We start from the raw sequence: 15635 nt of genomic DNA, 5'->3' as shown, positions 1-15635 counted from the left end.
GAGCCCTGCATAGCAATATCCATTACGCCCGTTCCGCAATAGGGGCCTCTGACGCCTCGGTGCATAAACACGGTCCCCCTCCTCTCCGGATTGGACAGAATAGCTCAAGAGATCAATGATCACGCCATAATGAACACATTTGATTCGCTTCAGACGGGCGAGAGCCACAGGGCTACAGATATCCAGTCCTCACGGTCACCTACCAACACCGATTCAGGCCTGTCCTCGTCTATCGGCAGTACCCGGTCCCACTCAAGCTCTTTGCGAACCCATGCACGCACCTTGAACCAGGAACAGAGCTCTCAGTCTACTGAGGCCACTCCAATAAATACGGCCGACCCTGCCCGGCGTAACTATAAGTCGACCGAGCAGACTGAAAGCTCGCAACACAAGTCACAAAACCCAGACACTGCAAGCAATGGCAATGGCACGACCGCCAACCAGCCAACTAGTCAGGAGGCACCCTCCGAGCCCAAGCAGTCCTGGTATACCAAGTTAGCAGATCGATATGGCAGCCTCGAACTGGAAAACAAAGGCAGTGTTGCGCGCGACCATCTTGCTTTAGGTATGAAAACTGCAGGCAAACACACTTCTCATTATCGACCAATCTAACGAGATCAACAGAACGAACCTTCCTAGCTTGGATGCGCACTTCATTAGCCTTCGCCTCAATCGGCATCGCAGTAACGCAACTCTTCCGTCTGAACAGCGCGAACCAAGATACAACCCGAAGTGCCTATGATATGAGCCCAACTGGCGCCAACCCAGCCATTCTCCCACCAAACCTCTCCTACGACTCAGCCTCCTTCCACGCATCATCCGCCTCCTCTCGTCTTCGCAGCGTAGGCAAACCCCTCGGCTCAACATTCATCGGCGTCTCAATCCTCATCCTGATAGTAGGATTTCACCGCTATTTTGAGAGCCAGTATTGGATTATTCGGGGCAAATTCCCTGCCAGTCGTGGCAGTGTTGCCTTGACAGCGTTTGTGGCTGCTGCGTTGATTATTGCCGCGCTTGCGGTTATCTTGGCTGTTTCACCGGGTGCTGTGGAAGGTTAATTGTACTGTACTGTACAGGTGAATTAAAGCTCAGGTGGATGATTTATCTTGTCTTGTGCATTTGTTCAGTTGGCGTTAATAGCATCTTTGCATCTTTCGGTCATCTTTACTGCTTTATATACTCTAGTTTGCACCTTCGTCTTGGGGTCATCTTTTACCTGAATGTATTTATTTGTCTACTGTGGTCCTGTAGAGTTGCCCACAAATTGAATACTTCAATGCTCTTTTTGACAATTGCAGGAATCTACAAATCTAGAGAGCCAAGAGAAATGTTTAGTTCTTTTCTGTCATAAAAGCCCCAGGTCCACCCGCACCAGACCAGTCTAGGTACAATGTAGGAAGCAGGAAAAGAGACAGGGGAAAAACCACAAGATTGACGGGAGTATATCGACAAGGATGGGAGGAAGAAGTGAGGATAAGAGAAAAGACAGGGGACAACACGGCTTGCAAACAATGCGAAGCAAGAAATCAGAGAGAAAGAAGCTGAGCAGGAACCGGAACCGAAACCGAAACCGCTTAAATACAATGCGATTATCGGGGACCGAGCTTGTCCAGGGCGCGGGCACCCTGTTCCTGCCACTCCTGCTTGGATACCCACATGTCTTCCTTGTCGGCGATCTAGAGGGTTGGTGTTAGTAGAACTTTCTGTAGATAACGGGTCATGTAAACATACCAGGTTGGCGAGGACAGCACCACCCAGGAAGACCATGTGTCTCCGTCGAGGGGGGTCTTCGATGCGGACCTTGAATTTCTAAGAGATCATTAGCCAAGTCCTGAGGTAAATTTGGGTCGAGTGAACATACGTTCAGACGTTCTGGGTCTCCGCCCAGTACCCGAGTAAGCCAGAGCTGCTTCAGCTCCTTTTCCAAACGCGAGGGCAGACCCGGGTACATGCTGCTACCACCACTGAGCACAATGGCCTTGTATAGACTGGAACGAACATCGACATCGGCACCCTGGATACAGTTGAACAGCATCTCAGCAATACCGGGCTGATCCACATCAACCAAGTGCGGCTGGAACAGACACTCGGGAGCCTCGAAGCGCTCGCTACCGACACGGATGACACGGCCATCGGGAAGGGTGTAGGATTCGACGAGAACGGTGGTATCCTCGGACAGCTTCTTGTCCAACTCGAGGTCGTAAGAGACATAAGCGAGCTTCTCCTTGATTTGGCGGACGGTCTCGAAATCGGCGGTTCGGTTCAGCGCATATCCGCGGCGCAAGAGGAGCGCAATCAGGTTGCGGGTGACATCGCGACCAGCGACGTCCAGACGACGGATGTGGTGGTTCAACACGGTCGACTCGTATACGGGGATAATGTGCGTCACACCATCACCGGAATCCACAACTACTCCGCTGCTCAGACCTAGAACAGCCCCCGTCAGCTTTGTCAACCTGTCGGTTCAATCCTTGCACTACATACCCTGGGCATACAGTGCCAGCACCGCCTGGATCGCCACATAGACACCACCGAACCCATATCCCTCCAGCATCACCTCGGCCATCTGCTCGCGGTTCTTGAGCGGGTTCATCGGGGGTTCCGTGAGGAGGATCTTGCGACCCTCAGGGTTGATCTTCATCTTATCGTAAAAGGTGTAGTTCCATAGATGCTGCATATCGTCCCATTTCTTGACAATTCCATTTTCCATCTAGAGCAGCGCGGATTAGGCATCGACAACAACGTCTGCGGAGAGGGCGGGGTATCATGGTGAGGGACCAATCCAGGGACATACAGGATAGCTGATCTGGAGCATGGATCGTGCGGCAGCAGCTTCATCTCCACACATGATATCCTTGAGCACGAAGTCGGTCGACTGCTCCTCTGTTCGCAAGATGGGCCGCCCCACTATCGAGGGGAACTGGTGCTCTGGGAAGTTCTGGCAGGTATATGAATTAGAGAGGAGTGACATGGTGTTGAGAAGGCTATACGACATACCTGGGCGGCATAGCCGACCTTGAGGAAACCAGTTCCTCCATCGAGCACTGTGGAGGTGGTTAGCTTATTAGCTTGGAAGCTGGGACACGGTAGCCTGGGGAAGTGTACCAATGGGCATGTCCGCCATATTGAAGGAATTGGAAATGCAACAGGTGAGATGGGAGGATCACGGAGTCAAATTCTGGGAGCTCCCACGAAGAGCGGAATTGGGCGAGGTTCAAGGGAGGAGAGTTGGGGATGTTTGAAGTCGAAGCCGACGACGGACGGAGCATCATAACTTACGTGACCATACCGTACCTGATATTTTCCCCCCACCTGGGGGGATGAGCCGCTGTTATGACAATACGTGACACGATCGACCTATTTGACTGACGAAGCTCGAAAGGAAGCATATCAGGGCGCAATTGAAAGTTGGCTCGAGAATAGTTGTGAATAGTTTCACCTCGTGGCGTGGGATGTGATGCATTCAATGTGACTGGATACATGTATAACGCCTTGCAGGCAGATCAACAGGTCAACCGGCCAACACAAGGCGTTGTCTCCAATCACCGTTAGTTCTCATTTAGCAGTGAGTAGTGACAAGATCACCAGGACTCATTCTACAGTAGACTCGAAACAGACCAAGGAGTTGAGAACAAACATCTGTCGGCCGACTCCGATGTCCTCGGGAAATGTGTCGCTCCACCATATCCCCGGACAACAACTCTCCTATAACTTGATAGCCTGGTCTGCTACTCACTCTATAAAACCACCAATTCAAATCACAACATGCCACAAATTGGTTGGGTTAGTATTCACCCGCATGTACAGACACAACAATTAACTGACTCTCCAGTATGGCCTCGGGTCCATGGGCCTAGCAATGGCCTCTAACCTGCAACGGCACCTAGCAACCAAGAAAGCCCTGAGTCTACTCTACTCAAACCGCACAATGTCGCGCGGAGCACCCCTTCAATCACTGGGAGGAGTCCCAGAGAACAATTTCTCAAAGCTAGTCTCCAACTGTGGAATCATCTTCACCATGGTACCTAATACCACCCACCCCATGCCCAATCAGGACGTGTCTAACGAACCCCAGGTTTCAAACGACTCAGTCTTGCAAAGCCTGCTCGCCCAAGCAACAAACTCAGGTCAATCTCTTAAGGACAAGATCTTCGTCGACTGCTCAACAGTGCACCCAGAAACAGTCAGCAAGGCAGTCACGGAGCTGAAAGCCAAAAATGCTTCATACGTAGCAGCACCCGTCTTCGGTGGAAACCCGATTGCCGTAGACGGCAGGCTGGTCTTTGCGATTGGCGGTCCTCAACACGCAACAGAGGTAATCAAGCCGTTGATCCAGGATGTGATGGGTCGGCGGGTGATTGAGTGCGGCGAAGATGCGACCAAGGCGTCGCTGCTTAAGATTGCGGGCAATATTGTCACTGTGAATATGATGGAAGCTGTTGGAGAAGCGCAGGTCTTCGCGGAGAAGACTGGGCTGGGCACTGGGCCTATGGAGGAGCTTATCGGGGAGGCATTTGGGCCTGTGGCCGGGGGTTACTCGAAAAGGTATGTTATCCAGATATCTATTGGATGGATTGAGCTTGTGAATTCTGATATCTCCTAGGTTGACTTCTGGTGCTTATGCGCCGTCCTTGGATTCACGTCCTGGCTTTGGCGTCTCGCTTGCAATCAAGGATGCTAGACATGCTATGGCCATGGCTGAGGAGCGGGGTGTCCAGCTTCCTGGTCTTGAGCTTGCTCGGGCTAATATGGAGGCTGCTAGGAAGTATGGTGGTGAGTGTCTTGATAGCAGTGCCATGTATGGTACATTGCGACAGAAGGCTGGGTTGGAGTTTTGGAACGAGAAGAGTAGAAAAGAGTAGTGGAAGTTTGGGAGTCTAGATTATAGATCAAGAATAGTTGATCATGTTTCACACTCATTTCTCTGGTCCAAAGTTCTATTGGCGACACTTGTATGGCCAGGTCGCCGGTGGCCTAATACTGATATCTGTTCCAGCTATCCAACGCCCCCAAAGTAAGATATAAAGCAAGAAAAACACCACACTACAACAGCGCCAAATTTCCAAAACGAATGCCTCCGTTCCGAGTGGAATCCCACTCTCAAACCTACTGCGAACGCGGTGTTGGCTTCGGCTTTTGTGATTTGATTTGAGCCGTGTCCGCCAAAGCAGGATAAGCCTCCGCGAAGCATGTCCCCAAAGACCAATTGCCGAGATTGCGCATATGCCGCTCAAAGACAGGATTAATAACTAGCTCTTCCGAGTCACCGGCTGATAGTAAACAATCTGTAGACTCATATGGCCAATTGACAGAGATCCCACGAGTAAACGGGATAAACCAATTCTCAAACGCATAGTTCTGATATGTTGTAACAATTCGGTCACGCATTGCCGGCCAAGGAACATAATCCATCCAGGCAGGATGCGGATGAAGAAGTTGAGTCGGACGTGGGGTGAGCCACTCCGGAAGACGCTGGTAGTTCTCTTGTGTTGGGTAAATTTGCCAGCGCATGAGGAGAAACATAGTATAAAGCACGGCGACTTGCTCCGGTAGGCCGGCAATATCAGGGAAGGTGCGCAGAATATCCGTGAACACCTTCGAAACCGGATGCGAGTAAACGCTTTTGTCTGGATTCAATAGCGAGGAGACACTTGGATACGGAGGTCCCACTAGTTTCTGCTTGGGGATGCCTTGTGCGGCTTCGCGCTGTCGGCTATGGAGGAAGTCCAGAAGAATGGTATCCAAGGGACATGTGGCAGTCAAGTTCTGGATTGGCGCAGCATATGCAGGGGTTCCATGTTCGCAACTTATGTTCAATGGTTGTGGATATACCGGCGATGGAGGATTTAGGTGGGAGCGGAAGTTTTCTGAGCTGCTGCGACGAAGACGGTCGACTTTTGGAACAGTATGAGACGAATCCAACAAAAAGTTGAAGCCCAGCCGCTCTTCCGAGCCTAAGTCTAGGCCATGGGTGATGTTGTGGCGCTGCGAGTCTAATGCAACTCTGAAAGAGGCCGAAGGAGGGCCGCCATTGGCACTGTTCCGGCGACTCACCGATGCCGGCGCAGAGTGTGTTGGGGAGGGCGTGTCAAGGCTGGCGATAGAATCGGCATAGGGTTTCTCGCCTGGAAGCAGACCTTGAGGATTGGAGGTGAAGTGGTCGGTCTCGGGGAACGGGGACGTATGTGCAGGGGGCGGGGCGGATCTGGGTATAGGGAGACAAGGGGGCGCATCTATTATCGTCAGCTTGATACTTGAATCGCATTGCTATCCTCCACTTACCTGATATTTCTGGCCTTCTAAGCAATGGCTGTATAATATCCATGGCGGCTTTCAGCCCTTGCCGGAGCTCTCTATTCTCGGACCGAATCGCCTCATTCTGGCGCAGAGCCGCTTGAAGATCGTGAAATGGTTTTTGAGAAGACAGGTCCCGAACCTGCTGTTCTAGAGCTTCTATGTGACCCTTGGTGCGTTCTCGGATTGCGCGTTGCGCCTGGCGGTCGTTGGCACGTTTTTTGGCGAGCTGATCTGGGGTGAGATTTGCGACGCCCCGGGAGGACAAGCTATTGAGCTTGCGCTTCCGCCCGGCGGTCGCGCCATTGCTCTCTTGCAACAGGGTATCGGCATCCAGTGATGTCGCGCGCGATGGAACCGGCGAGTCTTCGAGTCTGTCCAACGAGGGGGTAGGAGGTTCGGGCATGTCGGGCGTGAGCGCCACATCGGCTGGAGCACGGTTGTCCATGGCCTTTCACAGGCGCTAACTGTTCACACCATTCAACTTGAGATGAACTGTCGAGAAGATACGTAAGGCGAACGTGGGGATCGACGGGGGTGGGTGGAGCGAAGTATCAACCTTTAAAGTTTGGGGCCATCTACTGCGCACAACTAAATTTATAGAGAGATCGAACCGAAAGAGTCATACGCCAATCGTTCCACGTTGTATCTAAGCACATTCAAGAGAAACCGCATATTTACAACATGTACAATATCAATCCCGTGGATACCAGGTAGTGATCGAAAAAATATGCAAGGAGAAAGTTCGTGTCGATCGTATACAAAGGCTTTTGGAATTTCCAATGCAAGAAAGCAGAAGGGGGAATGGGTGAGAATGAAGGCAAAAGTCCACAACAATTCAAGAATTACTGGATCATATGACCCATTTTGGAGATCTAAGACCGGTTAGTTTCGTATTCGATGGAGAAATGGGTGGCATGCGGACCTTAGTCTGTAAGTAGCCCTCAATTTCAGAGCTCTTAATTCCTCGCTGACCGCCAGTGCGCCATGCCAATGGGATCATCGGGACTCGTTCCTTGACGAGAACTTCCCGGTTGGGTCCTTCGATAGCTCGGACCTTGTCGGGATTATTTGTCAGTAGACGGATACCTTCTGGAATTGAATCTGCACCGCAACCAAGATCAGCCAGCATAGCAGTGGCAAGACCATAGCTTCGGGCATCAGCCGGGTGACGAAGTAGGAGGTTTGCTTCAACGGTATCTGAGCCGAGATCTTGAAGATTGTATGCCTTCAACTTTTCCCCGAGACCGATTCCTCGACCTTCCTGGCGCAAATAGATAATCACACCACCCGTAGATTGTGACTGGAGAGACTGTGCCTCGGGCGGCGCATCAGAAGCCAGATCCTCCACGGGGAAGGACATCAATCGCGCCGCCTCGTCCAGCTGCTCGCCACAATCGCATCGCGCAGACCATGCCGTTTCGCCTGTGTAGCACTCCGAGTGGATTCGAACCAATGGAGGCTCAACTAACTTTGTCGCAGAAACCGGTCCCGCATTATCGTCGTCACATCTGCTGCTAACTCTTCCCGGATGCAATTTCCCCAGATATGCACCGCGGATCATTCGGTCCATTTCGGTCTCCCCCGGCCGGACACTATCCAAGCTCCGGCTGCGAATATTATTTCCAAAAACAATTGCCAAATGCTCCTTTCCGTCTAAATCGTTGTGATAAAGATGAAGGAACATTTCCGCGCCATTAGTTGTCGGGATCCGAGCCCGAACAATACATTCCACCTCGGGTAGCTGCGGAAGCAATTTGGGTCCCTTCGAATGGCCACTCTTATGTTCGAGATCTGCGGCCTGGTGTTGGTGTAGCACTTGCGTGGGGTTCAAATCCAGGTGTACTGTGCCGCCGGGGGTGGCGGGTGGGGTGAATGCTGGCGATAGCAAAGAATCGGGTAGTGCCGGAGTCTGTTCACCAGTTGTGCTGCTTGTCTGGCTCACATTGTCTGGTAATCCGCCAGGAAGCGACTGTGGGGGGAGCTTTGGTGAAGCGTGCGCTGGTAGATCGACCATTGCGGCGGAGTGGCGGGGTAATGAGAGTTGGGGTGTCAGGGATTGAGACTCTCGACTAGGGCTCTGGTAAGTAGATATGCAGGTGCCAATTGAGTATATCGACTAGTATACCACAAGGCCGAGGTGTATGGGAAAAAGTGAAGTCGATGGCGACTTCCTCGGTATGAGGAGAAGCTGAGTCATTTGTCAGTGCTTACTCAAGCACATTCTAGTTCCGAGGCCGGCGCCCCCCACCTTCTAAACATCTTCTCATCTCTTAGTTTCACGCGAATTGCTTCCTCAGCTGCTTTCAAGGGCATCAATGCTCCCTTGAATGAAGTCAGAACGTGTCGTTTGCCACACACGTTAGTCTCCCCGACTCCTATCATACCTGCATATCTAGGATTGTCGGTCACGGAGCCGACGAAACTGTCAGAATGAGGCTCAACCCCTTGCGTGTTCTTGCGTGTTCATCGCTATCAGATTCAAGGTTGGCTTGCGCCTTTAGCTAACCATTCAGTATTTGAACAAGCAGTCCGCACAAAAAAGAACACAAATGCAATCTTTGTCCTGGTTGGGTACACACAAACAGAGCATATGGTAAATATCAAAAGAAGTAATTTTTTCTAACTAGAGTATCTCGTAAAATGAAAGCATCCATAAGCCTTCAAACTCCAGATAGCGCCTCGCTCAAATGGTATCATCTCATCATGTCAGATCGTATAAACATCTTTTACTTGCTAGGGATGTCCAAGACAAACCGCCTGTCGACTTCCATCTCCTTGTCATCTTCCTCGCCTTCAAACTTGAGGCGATACACATCTTTCCGAGATCCCATCACCTCTGCCCGGTAGAACGTCGTTGTATCGGGGTATCGTGCCAGAACCTGCTTGCCTGCCGGGTAGGGGGTGAGATGAGCACTCATCTGGGGGATTGGGATGAGAGAGACGGCAGTTGTCTTATAGACAGCCCCTTGCTCGCCGTTTTCATTTGGCTCTGGGTCTTGGACATCATATCTGGATGAGATGTCAGCATTGGGTCAATGAGGGCTGCCGTAAAAGTGAACATAAGGTCTGGCATACCGCTTCTTTTGCCCATCGCCAGTGATGTTTTTGATTATACACTGGATACCTTCACCTTCAACACCCTGCTTATTCTTGTTGTGCTTAAACACAACCTGAGCCCCGACAACCAGCAGACCATTACGCTCCGCAACGGTCCCCTTCGTCCCCTCGGATCCTTCCTCGATTTTGACGGCAATAGTCTCATTGCGTCCCTCGCGAGCTGGTGTACTTGACACACTTGCACTGCGCGGAATGGTACCCTTAGAGCGAGCAGACTTGTCGGCCCCCGAGGCACTAGGGGAATCGGTAGCGGAGCTCTCGACGTCATTCCGCTTCTTGCGGGATTTGTTAAAAGAGGACGATCGGTTCGGTGGAACCTCGGCCTCGGATGCTTTGCGCAGGGCAGTAAGCAATTCTAGATTCTTAATTACATCGCAGGGTTCGTCTTGCATGATCGAGCGTTCATCTTCGCTGAGCTTTTGGCTTTGGCGCAGCCAGCTATCGAGCTGATCGTGTTCTGTCATGGTGGGTCCTGCTTAGAAAGGTAATATTAGTTTGTGCGATGAAGAAAGACATAGTTTCATTAGACGCGACGGAGCAGATATTGGAGCTTCGCGGTATAGAGTGGGGGAGGGGAATCAAACGCGGGGGCAAGTAGTTATGTACTCACTATTCCCGTCGTTGGTAATCTTGTCCACTAAAGCTTTGATCTGCAAGGACAACGTTGTTTGTTGATCGAACTTGTCCTTCGATTTGCGGATATCCTGGCAGATCTTTGTCCACAGCTCCAATTCCTCGTTATTGCCGAAGCCATTGTCTCTGGGCCGTGGGCGGTTGCGTGACATGGTCAATGTGTGCGATATGACTGTGTGCAGGAGAGCTAAAACCGAGATCGATAGCTAGGAGGAGCAGCTAAAAACAGAAATGCGACTCCCCGGTAACCTGAGGTATGTGAAGGTGAAGTTGGAGATGCGGTGATAAGCCGACTGCCGGGCGGTCGGGGCTACGCTAAGCTACTTTGGGTAAGTGATGCAAGAGCTTCCAGTTTGGTCAGTTTGACCAGTTTGGACTCGATCTATAGCAGGAATTATTGAGATATGTCGAGGTCGAGATAGGCAAATCGACGATGAGCCTGGAAGAGGAAGTTTGTTGTCGCGACCCAATGCGTAAGTTAGTTAGTTCCATAGACACGAATGCGGAAGCCCGGATTAGCAAATACGCAAAACTCAACATTGGAAGCCCTGGAGGATTCTCCGATACTTAGTTAACGTTACTAGACATTTTGGCCTAAAATCTCTGGAATTTCCTGCGGTCATAAAAAGACCCTGAGCGTTGCATCTCTCACCGGGGCCTTGGCGAGCAAATAATATCTTTCCCCTCCACTTTCCCCCAACTTTTCCCCAAACATTCAAGATGCAAGTGCCACTTCTTCGTCTGCAGTGCGGTAAGCCCTAACTATTCCCCAGATGGAGTACCAGAACTAACTTCACTAGGCGTCAACAGCTATGACTGGGGTAAGTATCACCGCGCGACAATCAAATCCCCCCGCACTGAAACATCGTCATAGGCAAGGTCGGCCAAGAGTCGACAGCCGCCAAGTATGCGGCCACCACAGCGGCCCCGGATTTTGCGATCGAGGCTGAGAAGCCCTACGCTGAAGTAAGCGCTTCATATGAATCAAGAGGAACATGGGACTTACAATCTTCTAGCTTTGGATGGGCACCCACCCATCGCTTCCCTCGAAAGATGTCGAGACCCAGCGTACCCTCCTCGATATGGTACAGGACAACCAGGCCCTCTTGTCGACCCAGATCAGCGAGCGATTTGGAGGCAGACTCCCCTTCCTGTTCAAGGTGCTTTCTATTCGCAAAGCCCTGAGCATTCAAGCTCACCCCAACAAGAAGTTGGCGGAGCAGCTTCATGCCAGAGACTCGAAGAACTATCCTGGTAAGTGTAGACTACGGATGGATGTGGAACAATAAGCTCATGAAGGACCAACACAGATGACAACCATAAGCCCGAGATGACCATCGCTATCACACCCTTTGAGGGCGTGTGCGGCTTCCGTCCTCTGGCCGAGATTGTCCATTTCCTTCAGGCCGTGAAGCCCTTGCGCAACCTGGTTGGTGACAAAGCCGCAAGTGCATTTGAGCAGGCTGTCAAGGGCAACGAGAACTCAGAGGATTCCGCAGTTATCCAGACGAACAAGGATGCCCTCCGTTCCCTGTTCACATTCCTGATGGAGTCCTCGCCCGAGAACATCGAGTCAGCCACTAGTGATCTCCTGTCAATTGCAGAGAACAACCCTGACAGCTTTGCCACCTTACCTGGTGAGGTGGAGACAAATCCCTCGGACCCCAGCGAGATCGCCGCGCTTGTGAAGCGACTGAACGGCCAGTTCCCTAACGATGTTGGCCTATTCGTGTTCTTCTTCCTCAACTTCGTCAAGCTGCAGCCCGGCGAGGCCATGTTCCTCAAAGCCGACGACATTCATGCATACATCTCTGGCGATATTATTGAGTGCATGGCATCCTCTGATAACGTCGTTCGCGCTGGTTTCACCCCGAAGTTCAAGGATGTAGATACCCTCACTCAGATGTTGACTTACTCATACGCACCCATTGAGGAGCAAAAGCTCCAGGCAACCGACTACCCGTACGCCGTCCTGAATGCCACTGCATACTCGAGCGCTTCCTCTGCCATGCTCTACGATCCTCCCATCGACGAGTTCAGCGTTATCAAGACAGATTTGAACCGCAAAGGTGCCAAGGTCACCTTTGACCCAATTGATGGTCCCAGCATTATCATTTGCACGCGTGGCCAGGGTAAGATCACAGTCGGAAACAAGACCGAGGAAGTCAAGGAGGGCTATGTTTTCTTTGTCGGTGCCACCGCCGAGTGCATTATCGAGGACACCCACAGTGGATCGGATGAGGACGATGTCTTCACCACGTACAAGGCGTTCTGCGAGTTGCCCGGTGAGGGAAATGCTTCCGACGATCAATAGATTGTTTCTAATGTGCGTCAAGCTGAAGGGTGTCGCTCTGAAAGGAGCTCAAACTTATGAAGTGTTCTACCCTCGAGCATAATGAATACGAATTTCATACAGTTGACTCGAGGCCTTGGATCCATCGTCTCGGCAATATTCTCCAACCCAGCATAGACGTAAAAGAAGTCATTGGCTGAGTCCGAACAATAGTATTCCGTATTTTTCTTCCGCTAAAAGCAGACTAAACGCATTCGCGCCAGCCCAAGTAGCCCTCGGCACTTTCTGCACAGCCAATCACCCGACTCCGCATATGCGCCACATGAGCTGAAGAGGGGACAGCTTCAGCTATTTTTCTTTCTTTCTCTTTTTCATGCCTTTTTCTTTCTGGTGAAATATCATAATCGCATAATGTCTCGCATTCCCCAGCTTGGCTTTTGGGAAAAGGCGGATCTGCCTTTCGCCCACCTGTCAGTCGTCGCCAGTGCTCTATACCATGCGATCACGGGCGTTTTCCGGGGTAAGGCCAGCCCTAAGCGCTACGATCACCACATCATGGCAGCCATGATCCGCAAGCTGGTAGACCGTACAACCGATCGCCAGAAGCAGTATGCATATGTGGTTTCTTTTTGAAGCGATACACCCCAAAGCTCGGAAATCGAATTCTAACCTCGGTCCATAGGTACCTGAACGCCCCAACGGCAGACACTTATACAACAGTGATGAAGAAGCGCGGTCTCCAACCAGAGACTGTCACCCTCCCCCATGGGGCCAAAGGCCACTGGTTAGGCAACAAGAACGCCAAAAACGTGATCGTTTACTACCACGGTGCGTCCAAATCCCCGAACGCCCTCGGGTGTAACAAGCACCAACTCTACCCTGTACAACCACCCTCCAAACCCAAACCCAACTAACACTCACCTTCAGGTGGCGGCTTCGCCATGCCCGCCGTGCCGGCGCACATTGAATTCTGGCTCGAAATGCTGCGCGCACTCAACGAGAGCGGCCACGACCTCGCAGTCTTCTTCCTAAGCTATACCCTAACCGGCAACGACGAATATCCCACCCAGCTGCGCCAAGCAGTGGAGGCACTCCGCTACATCCTGGAGAACACAAACCGATCCCCCTCCAACGTCATCGTAGGCGGCGATTCAGCCGGTGGAAATCTGGCCACCGCAACCCTGCTCCACCTCTCGCATCCGCATCCCGAAATTGATGAGTTGGAAGTATCTGCGCCGCTGGCGGGTGTTTTTGCTTACGCGCCTTGGGTCAACTTTAGTACTGACTGGCCTTCCTTTGAAGAGAATAAGTGGCGGGATATTCTTACCGCAGATGTGCTTACTTCTTGGTCTACTGCGTATCGTGGGGATCAGCCTGTTGATCAGTGGAATGAGCCGTCTACTGCCCCCCTTGAGGCTTGGAAGGCGGCTAAGACTGAGAAGATCTTGATTCTTGTTGGTGGGTCGGAGATTTTGTTATCGCCTATTGAAGCTTTTGCGAAGAATATCAAGGTATGTTTTGTCTTGCTTTTGGGTTGGTGTTGGCTGACTTTTTGGTGGTTTAGTCTGTCTTCCCTGAGACTGTTTATTATGTTGGTGCTGATGAGACGCATGATGCGCCGTTTTTCTTGTCTACTAAGGAAGATACACAGACTGGCTTGGAGCTTCGACAGTGGCTAGCTGCTCGTCTGTGATGTATTCACTGTTGGGGACATACGATGCAAATAAGGCCTTGTCCTGTATGCTACAGATCAAATATTCAATGCATAGTGTCAATGACTGCAAGATTGAGTGGTCGTGTCTTTTCATAATCTAGGACAAACTCCCCGGACTTGGACTAACAAAAAAATAACGGAGATATCAGGCTTAATTAACATTCTATGAGGAAACCTTGGCAGAGTACTTTGCTGCCGCAGCATCGAACAACTCGCTCTTCTCCTGAATATCAGTGAGAAGAGAGTGAGAGGGCTCAATCTGTTGTAGTTGGCTGTAAGAGAAGTTAGCATTGATCCCTTTGTTTGACCTGATAGGGCACTCACGACTCCAATTCCTCGGAAGGCTTGCCAGCCAAAACATTCAACACAATACTGTTAGCAATCAACTCCACATCAGTAGGATACTTCTCCAACGCAGCACTAAGAGCAGCCTCAGCCTCTGGCAAACGACCAAGGTGAATCTCAGCAACAGCCTGGCCGACAATAGACAGCGGCGCAGAAGTGCTAGGCGCAGAAGCGAGTTCCTCGTAAACGTAGAAAGCAGACTGGTACTTCTCACCGCCCTGATGATGCCAACGTCAGTAACTCACTCCTAGCAACAAAGTAGAGATAGAAATCCGGGAAAAGATGAACATACGACTCTCAAGCCAACCCACGACTCAGCGACATTGACGAGCAACGAATCCTGGGCCCAGCGCTTAGCAGCCTGAACCTCCTTCAGGGCGAGATCAGTCCTGTTCTGTTGAAGGTGGATCTGAACGATGAGAGAGACACTGCAAGTAGAGAAACAGATTAGTCCAACTGCATAATCTCCAATTCCAATTGTAGACTCACGCCTCAAGATTCCCCTGGTGCTTAGCCAACAAAGCAAGTGCTTCTTCCCCAAGACCCTGGGCCTGGAGCACAGTGCCGGCGAGGACCTGCACGGTGTTGTTATCGGGGTAGTTCTCCGCAAGCTCCTGGGCGAGCTGGAGCGCGGCGTCAGTCTTGCCAGCGGACTGCAGAGCAAGGGCCTTGACAGCCGACAGGTCGGGGGTATCCTCTTCGATGGCAGGTTCGGCGAGAGCAGCGTCAGTTTCGCCGAGCGCAATTTGGGCGCGGAGCTTGAGAACCTGGGCCGGGAGTTGGTTCTCGGGGGAGAGGGCTGTTGTGTCAAATTCAACTACGTTCTGGTACTGGCCGGAGTGGAAGGCGCTGTGGATGTTGAGGAGCTCTGTGTTGGGTTAGTTGTTGTCGCCGAAGAAGGGATAGAAGGAATTGAGGGAGAGTTGAGGTCTGTTGTACGTACCGCCCTCTGCAGAAAAGGGATCCATGGTGATTGTTATGTGGGAATGAAGTGTTGACGTTGCAAGTGTTCACGGTGTCTTCATGGTGGAGAGGTAATTCTGCCGAGATAACACGGGGCAGGTGGGCCGACCGCCTTGGAACTATACGATCGACGTCTATTTCTACATTTGCTTCTTCGTCTACATTTGGGTCTTGACTTGATGTAGAAAACTGTTCAATTCGATGGATACAGGTAAAGACGACTGTAATCCACATAAGATGGTTCTGAAAATACAAATGTGCTGTCAACAGGAA

At 51.3% G+C, this 15635-nt stretch overlaps 9 protein-coding genes across 9 annotated transcripts; 4 read left to right on the top strand and 5 right to left on the bottom strand.

The window, feature by feature from the left end:
• Window positions 1-129: 129 nt before the first annotated feature.
• N7511_003401 (uncharacterized protein) lies at window positions 130-1058 on the top strand (the record flags this gene model as incomplete). The annotated part of the gene is made up of 2 exons (XM_057125826.1): window positions 130-565; window positions 625-1058. 2 exons carry the CDS (start codon window positions 130-132, stop codon window positions 1056-1058), a joined length of 870 nt encoding a protein of 289 aa, XP_056987985.1.
• A 531-nt stretch (window positions 1059-1589) lies between these two features.
• Window positions 1590-3124, bottom strand: N7511_003400 (actin-related protein 2; the record flags this gene model as incomplete). The annotated part of the gene is made up of 7 exons (XM_057125825.1): window positions 1590-1676; window positions 1732-1809; window positions 1862-2427; window positions 2485-2710; window positions 2795-2938; window positions 2998-3044; window positions 3106-3124. 7 exons carry the CDS (start codon window positions 3122-3124, stop codon window positions 1590-1592), a joined length of 1167 nt encoding a protein of 388 aa, XP_056987984.1.
• A 641-nt stretch (window positions 3125-3765) lies between these two features.
• N7511_003399 (NAD(P)-dependent oxidoreductase) lies at window positions 3766-4862 on the top strand (the record flags this gene model as incomplete). Its single annotated transcript, XM_057125824.1, has 4 exons — window positions 3766-3783; window positions 3833-4021; window positions 4076-4545; window positions 4604-4862. 4 exons carry the CDS (start codon window positions 3766-3768, stop codon window positions 4860-4862), a joined length of 936 nt encoding a protein of 311 aa, XP_056987983.1.
• Window positions 4863-5106: 244 nt separating this feature from the next.
• Window positions 5107-6742, bottom strand: N7511_003398 (bZIP transcription factor; the record flags this gene model as incomplete). Its single annotated transcript, XM_057125823.1, has 2 exons — window positions 5107-6233; window positions 6283-6742. 2 exons carry the CDS (start codon window positions 6740-6742, stop codon window positions 5107-5109), a joined length of 1587 nt encoding a protein of 528 aa, XP_056987982.1.
• Window positions 6743-7139: 397 nt separating this feature from the next.
• Window positions 7140-8311, bottom strand: N7511_003397 (GTP cyclohydrolase II; the record flags this gene model as incomplete). Its single annotated transcript, XM_057125822.1, has 2 exons — window positions 7140-7169; window positions 7220-8311. The coding sequence occupies 2 exons, from the start codon at window positions 8309-8311 to the stop codon at window positions 7140-7142; spliced, it is 1122 nt and encodes a 373-aa protein (XP_056987981.1).
• Window positions 8312-9023: 712 nt separating this feature from the next.
• Window positions 9024-10199, bottom strand: N7511_003396 (SAGA-associated factor 29 family protein; the record flags this gene model as incomplete). Its single annotated transcript, XM_057125821.1, has 3 exons — window positions 9024-9306; window positions 9373-9886; window positions 10025-10199. The coding sequence occupies 3 exons, from the start codon at window positions 10197-10199 to the stop codon at window positions 9024-9026; spliced, it is 972 nt and encodes a 323-aa protein (XP_056987980.1).
• A 568-nt stretch (window positions 10200-10767) lies between these two features.
• On the top strand, window positions 10768-12361 carry pmi1 (mannose-6-phosphate isomerase pmi1; the record flags this gene model as incomplete). The annotated part of the gene is made up of 5 exons (XM_057125820.1): window positions 10768-10798; window positions 10848-10868; window positions 10922-11013; window positions 11064-11301; window positions 11358-12361. The coding sequence occupies 5 exons, from the start codon at window positions 10768-10770 to the stop codon at window positions 12359-12361; spliced, it is 1386 nt and encodes a 461-aa protein (XP_056987979.1).
• Window positions 12362-12751: 390 nt separating this feature from the next.
• Window positions 12752-14033, top strand: N7511_003394 (putative 6-hexanolactone hydrolase; the record flags this gene model as incomplete). Its single annotated transcript, XM_057125819.1, has 4 exons — window positions 12752-12948; window positions 13023-13168; window positions 13268-13851; window positions 13905-14033. The coding sequence occupies 4 exons, from the start codon at window positions 12752-12754 to the stop codon at window positions 14031-14033; spliced, it is 1056 nt and encodes a 351-aa protein (XP_056987978.1).
• A 184-nt stretch (window positions 14034-14217) lies between these two features.
• Window positions 14218-15367, bottom strand: N7511_003393 (putative Coatomer subunit epsilon; the record flags this gene model as incomplete). The annotated part of the gene is made up of 5 exons (XM_057125818.1): window positions 14218-14326; window positions 14379-14617; window positions 14692-14827; window positions 14889-15267; window positions 15343-15367. The coding sequence occupies 5 exons, from the start codon at window positions 15365-15367 to the stop codon at window positions 14218-14220; spliced, it is 888 nt and encodes a 295-aa protein (XP_056987977.1).
• Between the last annotated feature and the right edge of the window lie 268 nt (window positions 15368-15635).

Source organism: Penicillium nucicola, assembly GCF_028828085.1.
Source record: "Penicillium nucicola strain IBT 29836 chromosome Unknown utg000002l, whole genome shotgun sequence".
In the NCBI taxonomy this organism is placed as follows: Eukaryota; Fungi; Ascomycota; class Eurotiomycetes; order Eurotiales; family Aspergillaceae; genus Penicillium; species Penicillium nucicola.
Note: the sequence above shows the minus strand (reverse complement) of the source record. Positions and strands in the feature narration are given on the sequence as shown.